The sequence below is a fragment of the Siphateles boraxobius genome, unplaced genomic scaffold, assembly GCF_051911475.1.
Source record: "Siphateles boraxobius isolate OS27281-9 unplaced genomic scaffold, OSU_SipBor_1 41, whole genome shotgun sequence".
NCBI lineage: Eukaryota > Metazoa > Chordata > Actinopteri > Cypriniformes > Leuciscidae > Siphateles > Siphateles boraxobius.
Window position 1 is genome coordinate 7523457 of NW_027509042.1, and position 17183 is coordinate 7540639.

The following is a 17183-nucleotide window of genomic DNA, read 5'->3' on the forward strand; positions in this document are numbered from 1 at the left end:
TACACTATCGGTAGTGTAATTTGCATATGTGGAGTCATTTACATGAGGTAAACTGACCAAACAAACTAAATACTAATCTGCATGACAATTCGATGAGTAGCCTTACACAGTGTATCCCAAATAGTGGTATAAAGTATGAGCAATATGGGTGTTAAAAACATGTTACCAGTAATTGAGCTGTTATGGTCATCTCCTGGAATCCACTGCACTTTCACACTTCTCCCATTATGTTCAGACAGGATCACATCCTCTGGTGGATCAGGAACATCTAAAGAAAACAACACATTTTATTTAGGGCTGTCAATCGATTAAGCATCTCGATTTCAATCAGATTTATTACATGATATTGTTGCTTTTTTGTTGATTTTTTATAGACATTTTAGGGGCAGTAGAAGAAAAGAAGGAAATGATAGGGAGAAGAGGGAGGGTGTGCCTGGAAAATGACTCCAGCTGGTTTCAAACATGCCAGGTCGTGTCTCCAGCTAGTTCATTTGAACAAATACTATGTGGTGCTGTCTTATTAAAGATATAATTCCAGTCGTGGCACAGCTGGTAGCCAAATCCCCCCTGTGCCGTGTGCTGAACCAATTTCAGTCCTCAAACCTTGTGTCTATCTCTACTTTCCTAAACTGTAAAGACTAAAAGCACATAACTCACCCACAACTGAAAGCTGCGCAACCCCCATGTCTTGGTCAACCGGTGTTCTGGCCACACAGACGTATAAGCCCTGGTCTCCAAAACTCACATTAATGATCTCAAGCACTCCATCGTCAAGGATATATCTATAGACACCAGCGAAGACACTGATTAGACAGCTCTGACATTCACTATTGTAAAATAATGACATTCTGTTGTCTGTCTCACCGTGAGTTCTCGCTGCCGTTGAGGGTCATACCATCTTTTTCCCAGAAGATCTCAAAGTCATCACCGAAGGAAGGATCGGACTCTGCCTGGCATGAAAACTGGATAGTGGTTCCAACCAAAACCCTCAAATCACGTGGAGGATCGACTATTCTGGTGGGATCTGACAAAGAAAACAAAAGTAATTTTGGATTATGGGGATGTACTGAATTGGTTAATTTTCTGGATCTACAAAACCATTTCTCTTACCTTTGACTTCAAGTGTTGCAGCAATGGCAACTTTGCCTTCGCTATTTTGAGCGAAACAAGAATACTCCCCCATGTCCTCTTTCATCACGTTGTGGATCTCCAGCGAACCATTCTTATGAACAGAAAACCTTTCTCCTTCCACTGCATTGGCACTGTCAGCTTTACTCCTGTGTAACCATACACCAACTGGGTCATTCTCAGGAAACAGTCCCAATTGTGTGCATAATGGTATTCTCATTACTTTATTAAAAATATGAGTCATAGGATGCAGAACTTAGCCACATTATTTGATAGATGTATCAACTGTTTAGTGTATAAGGTACAGAACTTTTAAAATAGAACATTAATATTATTTTGAAAATGTGCATGTCCCAATTAATCACCATTAAATTTAACTGTACTTAAATTTCACTTTGAATGAACTTACATTATAATGCTTTCACTGAAAAAAGAAAAAAAAAACTTGAAATTGAAGTTTATGCTTTGTCATACTTGTCATGTTATGGACATGTAATCATAGTGTTAAGTTGTTAAAGGGTTATTCACCCAAAAATGAAATTTCTGTAATTAATTACTCACCCTCGTGTCATTCCAAACCCGTAAGATCTTCGTTCATCTTTGGAACACAAATTAAGATATTTTTTTATGAAATCCGAGAGGTTTCTGAACCAGTCATTGGCAGCAACGTTTTTTTTTTGTTATTTTTTTTTTTTTTTGCTCACAAACAGTATTCTCGTCGCTTCATAACATTACGGTTGAACCAATGTAGTTACATGGACTATTTTAACGATGTCTTTACTACCTTTCTGGGCCTTGAAAGTCGCAATGACGTTGCTGCCTAAAGGGGGGTCAGATACCTCTCGGATTTCATCAAAAAATATCTTCATTTGTGCTCCGAAGATGAATGAAGGTCTTACATGTTTGGAAAGACACAAGGGTGAGTAATTAATGACAGAAATTTCATTTTTGGGTGAACTAACCCTTTAAGTTATGTTGAGTGGTGTAATGACATTTAAAAATCAAGGACACTATTTGCAATTATTTATAAGTAAAGGACATTATTTAGCAATTTTGTTAAATAAGATATTTTGATATTTGATATTGATATCCAAGATATTTTGAACGCAACATAGTTTGAAGAGAAATGTCATAGATTAGCAAATTAAATACTTTTTTAATTAAAGTGAATAAAAGAGAATCCTGAAATTGACAGATTCCTGTCAGTTTCCTGTCAAGAATACCTAATTAATTAGTTGTCCATGCTTTCACATGAATCTCATCTTTCTGAAAATTGCTGAAAAAAGTGCATTAGTGATAGTAAAGACATTAATACTGTTTAAAAAAGATTTTAATTCCAAATAAATGCTGCACTTTTTGACTTTCTATTCATCAAATAATCCTGAAAGCATCAAGTTTTATATATATATATATATATATATATATATATATTAAGCAGCACAACTGGGTTCAACATTGATAATAATAAGGAAATGTATCTCGAGCACCAAATCAGCTTATCAGAATGATTTTTGAAGGATTGTGTGACACCGAAGATTGAAGTAATGGCTGCTGGAAATTCCACTTTGCTTTCTCTTATGAGTCACCTCAGTCAACAATTGTGCTGTTATTGCTTTAACTTAACAGTAGCACACTTACAGATCCACATGAGTAGTTTACCTCATTATCACCGTGCTAAACACAGCCTGGGGCCCAAACCTTTGAGTAAACTGCTTCACCAGCGCAAAACCACACAAAATGCACTCTATTACTGCAGTGGTAACCCTCCAGAGCTGTACTGCCCTCTGCTGGCCTGTACAAATACTTCCACTACAGCAGGCTCTACTCACCACGTAATGCTGGCGGTTGGTGAGCTGAAGACCTTACAGTGCATGACCACACCTTTCCCCTCCACTGCCATATATTGCAGATTATTTTCTGTTAAGATCAGGGGCTGGATGTCTGGGGAGAGAGTTATCAGCATTGCACCATTAAACACGACAAAACACGATTGGATTAGTCTCTTTATCTCTCGTCTTGTGATGCACGTTGTTATCAGATAAGTAAAAAAAAAAAAAGTCCTTGTCCTTGGAAAAGCAGCTTCCTGTTCTATCAGGGGAGGTAAGCGGGTTTGCAGGGTTATAGAGAGAGAATTGAGATTTATATTTTTCTTCTTTATTTAATTTCATTTTTTCCTTTTCTTATTTTTTTTTTTCTTAAAGTAAGGATCCTTAGCAGCTTATTTTATCTCTCAGATGAAAGCAACACATGGTTTTGCGTTGGTTAGAGCAACTGAATATGAATGGAGGAAGGCGAAATTGTTCGCACATAAAAGCGTCTGGCTGCCAGAGGGAGAGTGTGTCTGGAGATCAGAACCGACAGAACAGCTCCACCCTAAAGCCTCTGTGCAATCATGAGGACCTTCCGCTCTCTGAACAAACCCGTCCATATCACAGCTCGGCTTATGGGCCTGTCCACACCAACAAAAAAACAGATGCTTGCTCACGGCCAGGCAAAACCATGGTCGTTTTATGTGATTTTTGGCCAAAACTGAATGAAACCACGAATTTCCCATAATTTCTGGATTGGTCTGTCTTAAAAGGGTGGAGAGTCCATGCTTGTCCATGATTTTTTGCTGTACACTGAACTGCATTGAATACTGTAAACTAAAGCCTGACATATGGAATCAGAAATAGTCATAGGCGGGGCTTGAGGTCCCCCACAACACCCCACCCCACCCTACCCCACCACGAAATGAGATTTCACCCCTGCTCCAGTGGAGGTCTGTACACAATATAAGATTATAGTTCTTATCAAAATGCGAAGACATCATATTTAATTAGAATGAAGATCCATTCAGTACTGCACAGCTGTGTACAGTTTGCTTACTCATAATCATGATGTTGGCATTGGCTAGGATGGTGCCGTGTCTGTTTGCGGCCTCACACTGGTAAACAGCGCTGTTTTCTGGGTTTGCGTTGTGGATGGAAATGGTGCCATCTTTCAAGATTTTCCTGTTGAATGCTGGGACCTCTGAAATAGAAAATGTGGGTCAAATGTTTTGTTTTAAACTGTAACATGATATATGGAAATCATTACTTGAAAATGACGTAAATAGATTAAATATTTGCAATGCAGTTACACCCATTAACATTAATTATAATTTTCATTAACACACATTGTTACATCATACGATGCTTGACAGGTCATTAATAAAGTTATAATCACCACTTTGGTGATTATATTATAATCCAATCTGTCAAAATCACCAAGTCAGTAGGCCAATATAATCAGAATTGATATTGTTAATGGATAGTTGATGCGTAATTTGAGACAGAAATTATAAATGTTTACCGCTCAATGGTCGGCCGTTGACTCTCCATGCAACACTAGGTTGAGGATTTCCTTTCACGACACACTTGATCACCACATCAGCTCCAATCGTCCCTAACTGGCTTTGAGGTTCAATCTCAAACGCAGGAGGCTCTGTTCATGCAAGAGAATCGAGTCATGTAAAACAATGTATTATACACACATGACATGATTTTGATTAGTCAATTGCAGCAGTCAGCACTCAGATATTTTCTAATATTCATTGTTGTTTGAACACAAATAGCTGTTAAAGGTGAAGATGGTGTGTGTGTGTGTGTGTGTGTGTGTGTGTGTGTGTGTGTGTGTGTGTGTGTGTGTGTGCCCTGACCTTGCTTGCTGCTTGAAAATAGACACTATTAATGAAATATCTGTCCCTCACAGCCTAATTTTTATCTGTGCCATTTTTATTCAATATGGCAACTAAGTTCAGAGTATTGAAAAAACAGACACTATACATGATTAAAATACATAAAAAGAAAAAATATAGACTTATTAAAAATACTCAACTATAAACAGTAATCTGTAATGATAGCATAAATATTCTAAAAAGGGACATTTTATCCTTAGAATGTGTATAGTAATTTAGCAATGAGCATTATAGTAAGACTCTTTTTATAGTTGTCCTGAAACAGTCCTCCAAGCACTTCTTATCTTTGGACAGAAGATGGCGAACTTTTACCACTAGTGACTTTAAATCCATACATGATATGAAACCATTTATAAAGCCACACTGGCATATTTACTGTGGTTATATTATGAGATCATTGAGATTAAATAATGTGACTCACCCTCTACTGTAACATAAAAATTATGCACAACCTCTCCATGGGGATTTTTGGCTCTGCACATATATTTCCCATCGTCCTCCTCATTTACCATCTCTATGGTGAGCAACTTCCCATGACTCTCCACCACAACCCTTTCTGGAAGCTTGTGGAAGCCTATTTTAACCCACTCCACCGTTGGTGTGGGGCTGAAAGACAGATTGTAGTGATGAGCTAGCAATAATTTTCATAGTCTACCCAGCAAACAAAAATAAGTTCTATGAACGTTATGCTAATGTTTCTATTAAGTTATGAAAATGTTACTTCTGAACTTTCTCTGAATGTTCAAAACATCCAGTTTTTAAAATATTTTGTTTCTTGGTTATGTACACATTAGAGAAAAGGGAATGGGAATGTTTCATTTATGGGAACATACAGTAACTTTTGAATGTTCTCTGAACATTGTGAATCAAGTAAAAACATTTTAAAAATGTTAGACGAATGTACAAGTAAAACATGTCCAAAAAATCTGTGAACGATGTATAAACACGTTTTTGAGCTAGCATTTTTTCAGATTGTATTAAAGACCAGACAACTTAAAACAAACATTCTATTTATGTATACTGGGCAAAATACTATATATATATATATATATATATATATATATATAATGTTTGCATGATCAAATAGACTATTTAATAATGTATATTAGTATAGCTTTATTTTTGATGTATCCATCTAAATGCTCTTAATAACTTTTTTTATTATTATTATTAAAATAATCTACATTTAAGCATTCCGACTAGATTTTAAATGCATTTCAAGTGGTATTATTGGAACAAATGCCATGCTCCTGAATTAGATTTACAATTCAACTGAATAATGCGAATTAGACAATGACACTTACAACCCCTCTGCAATGCACTCCAACTGAAGATCTTCGCCTTTCACCAGATATGCATGTGACTCCAATCCTGTGGGCATCAGTAGACGGGGCTTCCTCTCCAACAGAGAGTTTGCTTTATAACAATAAAAAGATATAATATAATATAATATAATATAATATAATATAATATAATATAATATAATATAATATAATATAATATAATATAATATAATATAATAATTTATTTAAATCCTTTAATTTCTGCAGCATAGTATCACCAAACATAACTTCAACTGTTTTACATTAATGAATTATTCAATTAAGTATTTTAACATACAAAAAGTAATACACTTGTGATCCAGAACAGAGAATAAGTTATGAATGATCCTATGAATTATTTCCATCAGTTGTTCAGAGAAAACCTTTGAGATTTGCAAATGTAGGCTAAAGAGTAAGCAAGTATGATGTGACATGGAATGAGATAATTAATCAAAACTAATTAAAAACAAAGCAGCAGCTCTACGCCCATGTAGCATCTCTAATGAATGTCACTCACCATAACCTCTGCCGCTACCAGAGACTGAGTCCTTCATTAACTTGTCTTGGATGAAGAAATGGAGACAAATAAAAATATGTGTGGCAATGCAAAAACAACTAAAACAATAGATAACATGGACATGAAATACACCAACAAGTCATCACAGGAAGTACCAATATCTACCAAGCTGATTTGCTGAGGTCCAGCAAGCGCTTGGAGATTGACTACATGAGACACTGGAGATGTATATTAGATGCACATGGCCGGCATGTATAAAACCAAAGCTGGCCGTGTAAAGAAATGACCACGTTATGTAATCAAACTCTTGAAAATGAGTATTTTAACGTACTGTTTTTGACCACGACGGACATGGCAGTTTTCTGGACGATGGTTCGTATGCGCGGGAACGCAGCAAAGCAGCAGTAGTCTCTGCGGCTGTCAGTCTCAATGGCGTTTGAGAAGTACAGGTTCCCATTCAGACCCACTGATACTCTTTCGTCCTGCTCGATGTGCTGTAGACCTGTGATGTTTAAAAAGAAAGGAGAAAAATAATTGAATGAGGCTCAAAACACAAGAATGATATTATAGTAATAATATGATTGCTTTAATAAACATAAATACAGTAGTGGCCAGAAGTGGCGTCCGGACGGGATATTTGTTGTTAATTACCCTACAAGTTCAAAATTTGAGGAAAATGTTTTTGATTTTTTTTTTTTTTAATATATTTGAAATATGAGGGAAGAACAAAACACTAAACTTGGTTAAAGGCAGGGTAGGTGATATGTTCCAGAATTTTTTTTTTAAATGCTGGCTGAAAGTGTCTTCACATCCTGATAGCAATCACTAAGTTACCTGATCTAAATGTATTTATATGTATATATCTCATCTGTGGACAGTTCTTCCTGAACCAAAACAATAAGCTTATGCTGAGTTCACACCATAATTACCATAACCCATAATGTTATACTCGGAGCGGTTCCTGACTCTAATTGATGCATTTCAATGGCAACACTATCAACACCGAAATGAATCTGCAGCAGTCATGTGATACAGTGCTATTTAAGTTGTTCATGTATGTTGATTATTATTGTAATGTTATGTGCTTTCATGTGTTTTGAAGGAGGACTGGCTTTGGAGACGCTCTGAAGGGAGGGTGAGATTTTGTGCTTTTAAAGCTAGCTTGCTAACCTCTCATAAATATGTTGCCCTACCTTTAAGGTATTTATCTGACAAAGATATTTGATGCATAGGAAAATAAAAAGCTCACATGATTCAGCATACACTGACTACAACATAATTAATCAGTTATTAAGATGTTCATAAATTTTGTCTATTAAAAATTATGAACACAATTTGGCATGTTTCATTGCCTCTTCACAAATAAAACAATTGACTCCAAGCACAACTACGTAATATGATTACAATTTTTTTTAGTAATAGTATATGTAGTGATGTCATTTTTAAGATTATTAGATTTTCCACTATTAATTTTCTTTGTTTGTCCAAAAGTAATACATTATTTAAATATTATATTATTAAAATATACATTTTAAATATATCACTTTTTTATAATTACATTAATAATATAAAATTATTTATAAATACTTCTTTAAAGGTAAAGTAGCATCATTTACAGCCATTAATTTTAACTACGCAATATTACTGAATGCACCTTAGGCCAAATGTGGATGTGCCTTAGAGTAATTTAACCCAAATAACCAGAACTTACCTATTGTCATCCAGTAGATTTGCAGTGGGGGAATTCCTTTAGGTGGGTTGCACTCCAGAATGACTGACTGACCTTCCATAACCTCAATCGGATCAATGATCTCTTTAGGGAACTTTGGAACATCTGCAGAGAATAACAAGCTAAATTAACCCAATTAACATACCATTTTAATAATGAAATTACCATTAGGTGGCAGTATAAGACAGGCTTTCCCTAATGCATTCCTGGACAGAGATTATTCATTTCAATTTCCCAAATTTAGTTCAAAATCCAGCAAATAACAAATCATTCTGCTGCTGAAACTGAATGTGCCAGCTGAATGAGTGATTGAAAACCGGTCTTGTTTGGTAACTGATGACTCTTTGCCCTGGTTACATCTTTGGAGATTTATGTGGTGTATTTCAGAACACAATGAGAAATGTTACATCAAAAAAAAAAAATGATGGAGAGAAAGAAGAAAACTCATTTTTCATCAGCCCTCTCCTCATGGTCCATAATGCACTGTGATGAAAGGGAAAGAAAAGCTCCAGGGTTTGTAGCGGGCAAGTGAAATGGATATCCTACTATGAACCAGAGAGGTTGTTTCATTGGACAGCGATCTCTAAATCATTCCGAAAGAGTCGTTACAGAGCATACAGCACAAAGTTGTGCATTACTCACTGGGAACAATGAATTCAATCTCTTCCGACATGGCCGTTCCTAACTTGTTGGTCGCAAAGCAGCGATAATTTCCCTGGAATTCTGTGAGATTTCCATTATTGGGAATGGTGAATGTTCCGGAATCATCTAATGTTATCAATCTGGGGTCCTGATACGGATCAAAGTCTTGACCATTCTTTGTCCACCTGAATCTGAAAAAAAACAGAGAAGATGAGTGATTAAATGAAATTACACCGCTCAGTGTGCATCCTTTGAAATATGAAAACAACACAAGGATGCAAAGACGATTTCCACATTCAGTTTATCAAATTTGAAATGACATCAATTACTCAGACGAGCCTTTGAAACGTGCTTTGAAATGCCAGTGGGGTGTTTCTGATGTTGCTGTTGCGTATATCGTGAGCTGTTCTACCCATAATCTAGCTACCCTGCTGAATGTCCATGCTGGTTTGGTGCTGATCTGGCACAGCTGCACTGTTCCTCCAGCAAAAATAGCTGGTGATGTTGATCAACCAGCACGTGAGCAACATGATGATGCTCTTGCGGTCGTTCCTGAAGGTCGTTCCCTCCATCTTTGGTCTAGTTTTAAATGCAAAACTAGCACAAGCAAGCGATTAGTAGAGGAAGACAAATGATAACATGACTTCAAGCTGAAGATTTGGTTATTAAGATTCCATATGTAAGCAATAAGGTAGGAGAGGCTGTGCTGTATCGTGAATAAGTCAAGGCTGAAGGTCATAGGTACGCAAATACCTTACTGCTTTTATAAAACGGTTAACACACAATACAAATATTAAAGCCAAAAAATATGTAACTATGCAACTTTTATGAAGTAAAATCACAAAAAACCTTCCTTCTGCTGGAAAAAAATAGTCCCTGCCCGTAAAAAGCAACAGAAGTTACATAAATTATTTTGCGGCAAATATTGTCTTTATGAGTGAGTCAGTTAGTGAAGACTTTTATATTGAAAGGACTCAAACTTGTGAACACGGAAAAGCAAGACGCAACTGACAAATGACTAGGGCACGGGAAAACCCCTTAACGTTAACTGTTAAAAGGACAAGATATCGCAGCGGACATTCAAACAGATTTTATTTTTATTATAAATATGGGACTGACCTGAAGGAAAATGCTATGTCTGCTGTAAATGCAGGTACTCTCGCTTACTCGATCTCTCACAATAGCCTACACTAGCTTCAATTAACAATATCAATGAGATGAAACATATGTTTAAGTTGCAAAGAGTGGTTGCTAGGGGGTGTTGTGTTACATAGAACCGTTGGGTGAAGTGGTAATTTTATCATGAATAAAACACAACTATTGACCAATCAGAATCAAGGATTGGAACTAACCGTTTTATAAAATACCATACGATTCTTTATCTCATGATTTAATCTGATCCAATTTGATCAGTTTGGAACAATTATTAACTTCTGTAATCAATTAATTACATTTTTATAATCAAACCTAAAAATGAACATCCAAACTTTCTCTGGTCTCCCTAAGGTAAGGCACTGACTGTTCACAGTTCACTTTGTTTAAATATATTTTTTTTCCCCCAAGCAATAACATATTCAACTGACTAAAAGTGACAGTAAAGACATTTATAATTTTACAGAAGATTTATATTTAAAAATAAATTATATTCTTTTTAACTTTCTATTTATCAAAAATTTATTAAAAGTTTGCACAAAAAAATATTAGGCAGCACAACCATTTTTAATTGCGATAGTACTAGTAGGCCTAAATGTTTCTTGTGTACCATTTCAGCATATTAGAATGATTTTTAAAGGATCATTTGACACTGGAAACTGGAGTAATGATGCTGAAAATTCAGCTTTGCCATCACATGAATAAATTAATTTTTTTAAAATTAAATTAGAAAACAGTTATTTTAAATCAAAATTATATTTCGATTAGTATATACGAAGATATATTTTTTTATCAAATAAATGCAACCTGTGATTAGTAATTAATTGGTAATCTTTTAAATTTGTCAGTTAGTTGATAGTTTTAAATGAGGCTTATCTCATTCAGAAATTATTGATTATTGATCTCAGTCCTAAATTTAATTTTACTTACAGAGTAGTTAAGCTGTTTCCATAGTAGTTAATAGTAGTAGCTGAAGTGTTAATGTAGTCCTAATCATTTGTCCTGCAATACTTCCTGTATACTATTAATGACGGACCATTATTCTAAAGCGTTACCGAGACGTCTTTCAAAAACATTTAAATAATCTCACTGAGCCCAAACTTTTGAACGCTAGTGTAGTGTATATGGCTTACTCTGGTCCAGGGTTTCCTGTGGCCTCACACTTCACGGGGAAGCTCTCTTCGAAAGGGAAGGCGATCATAGAAGCAGGAGACTGCTCTGTAATTGTGGGAAGCTGCTCCACTAGATAAAGAAACAGCCAGAAAGTAAAAATGCTCAGTAAACTGTGGAGGAAAAATGGCAGCATGCAACCTGCGTGCACCAAATGGTGATGCGAAATGGCTTTGGTTCAATCGTAATGATTTTCCACAATCAGGTCGGCTGTTTGATCAATGCATTCAAAACTAAAGGTAAACAAAATGTTTGTTGGAGAACATAATTAGATATTGAATCATTGATTGAGTGGCAAAGCGTGAGTTGTTATCAGGCAATGGCAAATGATCTGGTCAAATAATGTCAATGAGAGTTTGTTTGTGGTTTAGAACAGGAAGAAACTAATGGCTAATGCAGTTTGAGTGAAAAATTGGACATGCACGACTAGAATCATGATGGAATGGCGGTATGGGTTTCAATATGACAAATGTAAAATGGTTTGCTGGCTCGATTGTTGGAGTTTTTCCATTATGCACTGAAAAATACTGTAAAAATCGTCTAAAAGCTTTGATTAGAGTAAACTTTCTCGTTAAAATTTCTACACCATTAGTTTCTGTCTATGAAAATGAACTAAATTCACAAAAAAGCACAATGGTATTATGGCTTTTTTTATATGATTTTGAGAAAAAAAATACTGACCATGTACCATGGTAGTACCATGGTATTCTTTAAATACAATGTACCATCATGGAGCATGAATATGGTAATTATGAGGTACCATGATATCACTATCTGATACTGTTGTAAATGTCCCCAACAAAAGAGCACATCTCTGCCTTTCTGCAGGATTTTCTAAATAAATCTGATGTTTGATGGATGATAGTGGCCTCTGTGGATGAACGTTATCTAGTTCTATGAATGGTTTGGCATTGAAACTTACTGTTCATGCGTGCTAAAACTAGCAAATCCACCGCAGAAAGGAGAACACAGAGAAACAAATGTGCAGGGATTTGTTAGAACCATAAATATGACTTCTGTTGAACTTCTAACAAATGAATGAATTGTCAACAATTACATCCAGGTCCATGACTGACTAAATAAAAGTAGAAAAGAAAAAAACTCAAGAACAGTGTTGTGTTCCCCTAAGATATCTTTCATGCCCTAAAGATATCTTGTGAATAATTTAACATCAACAAAATACACTCTTATCTGGTTTCCATGGAAACAGCCCCAGCAATAAATTATACCTGCTCTCAGCTTGTGTGAACCTGCATACAAACACCCAGTTTCAAAAAGATTTGTTGTAAGAACAGTGTGCTCACTATGGAAGCATGTTTTCCTCCCAGAGTAAAAAAAAAAAAAAAAAAAAAACATTGTCAATAGTTAAATTAATAAAATGTCACATCACATGCTCTGATAGAAAAAGAAATTACGAGATATAAACTCAAAACTATGATAAATTAAGTTGCAATTGTGATATGAAGTCACGTTTGTGAAATGTAAAGTTGCAACCGACAGTCACATTTGTACGACATGAAGTCATATTTGTGAAAAATATAGTCAAAATGTGATTAGAAAGTCACAATTGATATGAATATGTGAATAATAAGTCGTAATTGCTCTATAAGAAAAAAGTAATTGAGTTACACAGACACGTGTAATATGAAATCAGCTGTGAGATGTGCTGTCATATTTCTGAGATATAAAGGAGATTTTTTAAAATATGAATCTTTAATAGTGATATCACAATTGTGTAATATCCAATTACAATTATTAAAATAAAGTTGCAAAAATGAGAAATGAAGTCGCAATATGAAGTTACAGTTGTGAAATGTGGAGTTGCAAAAAAATAAATTGAATATAAAAAGTCACAAATTATATAAATATGAAGTTGCATTTGGGAGATATGAGGTCGAATAAATGTGAAAATGTGATTTAGAAAGTCACAATCGATATGAATATGAAGTTGTAATTGCTGTATTTATAATTGTGGAGATATGAATTTGGAATTTTGAAACAGAAAGTTTAATTTGTGGTATAGTTGCATTTGTGAAATATGAGGTTGCATTTGTGAGAAATAAAGTCGAAAATGTGATATAGAAAGCCACAAATAATATGAATATGAAGTCATAATTGTTGTGTATGAAATAGCATATTTGAAAGTCTCAATTGTGGGATATGAAGCTGCAATAAGGTATTTTGAAGTTGCAATTATGAAAAAGTTGAAATGAAGAAATAAAGTGGCAATTTCCTTTTGATTTTTTTTTTAAATCTGCGTTGAAAACATTCTTCCATAACTGATTGTTCTTCTAGAGAGCATGAAAAACTGGCTAAATTGTGCACATGGCAAACGACTAAACTGAAAAAGCACCAAAAATATGATCAAATATATAAACTGGAATAAGAAATATTACAAGAAAAATACTAAATCAAAACTTTTATTTAATAGTCATTTATTCAGCTTACCATCAAGTGGAATATCCAGGGCATTAGTTTGATACCTGCAGCTCATATTAAGGCAAGCGCCCAAAAGGAGGAGGATTTTCCGTAATAGCCGCATGACTGGCCACAGCCTCGGAGGTGAGCAGAAGACGATAGGGAATGCTGCAGTTGTCCAGGAGTCAGTGCATCTCACTCCAACACAGGCTGGGGTCTTGATACCTGCACAAAACACAACACAGTTCTTACTGGCACCCAGAATTCAGCTTCAAACAAGAACAGACGCACACCCATAAGTGTATAAAAAATACACAGACTCCTGAACAACCATATGCTTACGTCGACCCACAACATCACATACAAAAACAACCCTGTCACCTGCACAGACACAAAGACTTGCATATTCCGCATGTCTCCTGCTGAGTAACTTGCGTCAATGTCTATCCCAACTTGTATTTACTTGAAATGCTGTGAGAGGAATCTCCATATTAAAGCTCTCTATCACCGAGTCCCTGGAGACATGAATTGTATTTCTGTAAATTGTTTGGCGGTGTATGTGTGACAGGCACATTTTTTCTTCCTCTTCCCCTTCGTAACGCAGAATTCGAAAAATGAAACAAAGAAATAAAATAAACGGAGCTCCCCTGCAGTTATGGTAATTCACAGCAGCTGTTTCTGAAATTATTCTGAATTATGAATTCATGGCACTGTATCAGTGACACATTTTGATTATCTGGATGCAGTAGAGAGAGCAGAACCACACGGCTGGTAAATCACAAAGCTTGCAGATGTGCCTAATATGCATCTAGAAATACAACGCTTTGTTATAACTAAGTGGATGAACTTTGAGTTAAATGTCATGTATTCTGCCATTAAAATCACACTCTCTTGTGATGTCATGTGTGGTAAGGGATCAGTAGTTGATTTAACCTTTTGGAATCTGGCGCCAGCAAGACATCTGGCCAGAGACAAATGGAGTTTACGCCCATTTTCCCTTCAGATTCATAACAGCGGTGCAATAAAATGCTGCAGTTGATCGGGGTAACTCTAATGGAGGTCACCTTCCATGACGTACTGGGAATCAGCTATGTACTGTAAAACCAGCAATACAATGAAGAGTATTACAGAGATCAGTTGCAGTTGTTCATGGTGCCTGTTGGCCTACAACACCTAAAAGTAAGGTCAGACAGAATCAACACTGAGTTAGGTAGAAAAATCTGCGATTCTGGAAAATGGATTTAAATTATTTTTATTTATTTTTATTTTAGTAAAGTGCCAGTATTGTGCTTTTTTGAATACTACCTTTCATGTAGCATATAATATAGCTGTTTGTGAATGTAAAAGGTCTGCAATATTTTAAAATTCAAAGTGCGCCACCAATAAAATTGTCTCCTAAAAGAAATAATTGATTCTAAACTGCCGAGTCGTTAGTAATACCTACGTAACAATGTAACACATTTGCATAATGCCAGCCTATGGTCTTCATTGGTTGCCAGTGAATAAGGTCTACTGTGACCCGCGCTCAAACACTGTAGTTGTAGCTGAGGCCTGGAAGAGTTTGGTTTGGGTTGTCAACATGTTGACATGCTGTTTACAGCGCTGTGAATCCACTTTGCATGCACATCCAAAGGATGACGACTCACACTGGCTATGATAAAAAACTGACAGCATCATTACAGTTCTTATTACTGTGTATTAAGCGATGAGGAAACCTCAGGAGATGTTCATATTCAGATATGGTAATGTGCGTATTGTTTTTGACATGCGCTGTAATAGGTAGACCAAATACAACAAATACAAGAGCCATCTGACCAATCAGAGCAGAGTAGGCTCATGGAAGGAGGCGTTTAGAGAGACTGAATCTTCAGACAAACCGTTTTCAGACTCTTTGAGAAATCGTGATGCTGCAACGTATATTATGAAAACATTATATGCTTTTGTCTTTTTTGATTCATGTAAATCTATCAAAGGACACCTCCAAAACAAAATTAGGAACCTTTAAAATAAAACATTTAGGGCAATCTAAAAAACAGGGAATGTGTTACAAATGATGAATAATAGTCTTATCAGTAGAAGATTATGTACAAAAAGTAAACAAAACATTTACATAATTAATAAATTCATTATTTAAACAACAATGCAGGGCAAAATAAAGACAAATAATATCCATACCATTTGCAGATTATGTACAAAAAAGTAAATTAATCAATATAGTAAAAAATATATTATGAGATTAATCACAATTTATTTTATTCTACTGACAAATAAAAAATAAAAATACAGTGTAGACTTAATAGAAATTAACTTTTTTTCATATATTATAGATTTTCATTTAATATTGTAAAATAATTTCTGCCAGCTGTGCACGATACAAGTATTGTATGTGATACACTCTGTCCCATGATTGTGATACAGTATACATTACTGTGCCTGTTATTTTGGAAAGTATTTAAGTCACTTTGGATAAAATCTCAATGGCTGTACACCTATACAAATTGTACAACAGTGTCTCACTGATCCTCAATAGTCGTTTTCATGTAGGCCGGTCCCTGAGCTTATTAGGTCACTTCCTTTTTTTACTTGAATTAGTTAAACACACAATAAAATGGATCAGTGCTTAACTCTGAGAACAAAAGAATATCAGGAAGGAGGGCAGATACAGCGAGAGAAAATAAAAAGGGAGGCACGAAGCTCACAAAATACAACTTTATCAGTCATTTCCACCCCTTCAGGAGCTATATTTTCACAGAAAGCCAGGGATGACTCTTTTTTTAACCATATAAAGTAATTTATTCAGGCCTCTAATTAAAGTCGAAAGAGGGATTTGGTCGGTTTATGTTTGTGTTCTCTTTATTTCAGCTTTTGGGGCCAGTCATGAGTGATAACCACACTTCACTGCCCCATTTTAACCCCACCAGCTGCTTCAATCACTTCCTTTTTCAGCCAGACCCCTGAAGCCCATCCTCCCCTTAATCTTCTCCTCTGCTTAACAAATCCGATAGGAAACACAGAGGTCAAACACCAGTAAGCGGAGAAGCAATTGAATAATTGACCACTGTGTGAATGAGTCGATTTCCTTCATTCCTCAGTGGGGGCTCTTGTTTTCTGATAGGCTTGAACTCTGCTCCACATGCCTGCATTTCTTCATAATAGTATTAACTCTGCCAGGAAGCTTTTGTGATTTAGTGCTGGTTATGGCGACCCCTGAGATGACCTCTATAATGTCACTATAGAGGATGGGTTACTACACCCCTTGACTGTCATAATGACAGGTCTGTGGCTACGGTCTGTCGGGTTTGGATGTGTTTCTTGGACCCAAAGACAATGCCTGAGGCTCTACCGCTTGCCCTGAGACTGCTCCCACAGATGGCGACTAGCTTTAGT

General features: G+C 35.7%; 1 protein-coding gene across 17 annotated transcripts in view; it reads right to left on the bottom strand.

Moving 5' to 3' along the window:
* chl1b (cell adhesion molecule L1-like b) overlaps positions 1-17183 on the bottom strand; it is a 104038-nt gene that overhangs the window by 19822 nt on the left and 67033 nt on the right. For 6 of the 17 annotated variants that reach the window (XM_077198067.1, XM_077198073.1, XM_077198061.1 and 3 more), the window contains exons 2-16: positions 13827-14021; positions 12301-12318; positions 11342-11450; positions 9057-9247; positions 8397-8519; positions 7017-7187; positions 6151-6262; positions 5268-5452; positions 4462-4593; positions 3997-4140; positions 2958-3069; positions 1111-1277; positions 865-1024; positions 658-782; positions 167-268 (exon numbers count right to left, since the gene is read on the bottom strand). In XM_077198067.1, coding sequence (XP_077054182.1) covers positions 167-268; positions 658-782; positions 865-1024; positions 1111-1277; positions 2958-3069; positions 3997-4140; positions 4462-4593; positions 5268-5452; positions 6151-6262; positions 7017-7187; positions 8397-8519; positions 9057-9247; positions 11342-11450; positions 12301-12318; positions 13827-13920 — 1945 coding nt within the window. In that variant the 5' untranslated portion in view covers positions 13921-14021. Of the gene's footprint in view, positions 1-166; positions 269-657; positions 783-864; positions 1025-1110; positions 1278-2957; positions 3070-3996; positions 4141-4461; positions 4594-5267; positions 5453-6150; positions 6263-6685; positions 6731-7016; positions 7188-8396; positions 8520-9056; positions 9248-11341; positions 11451-12300; positions 12319-13826; positions 14022-17183 lie in introns of all 17 variants that reach the window. The other 11 variants (XM_077198060.1, XM_077198066.1, XM_077198059.1 and 8 more) reach the window with 3 other exon arrangements.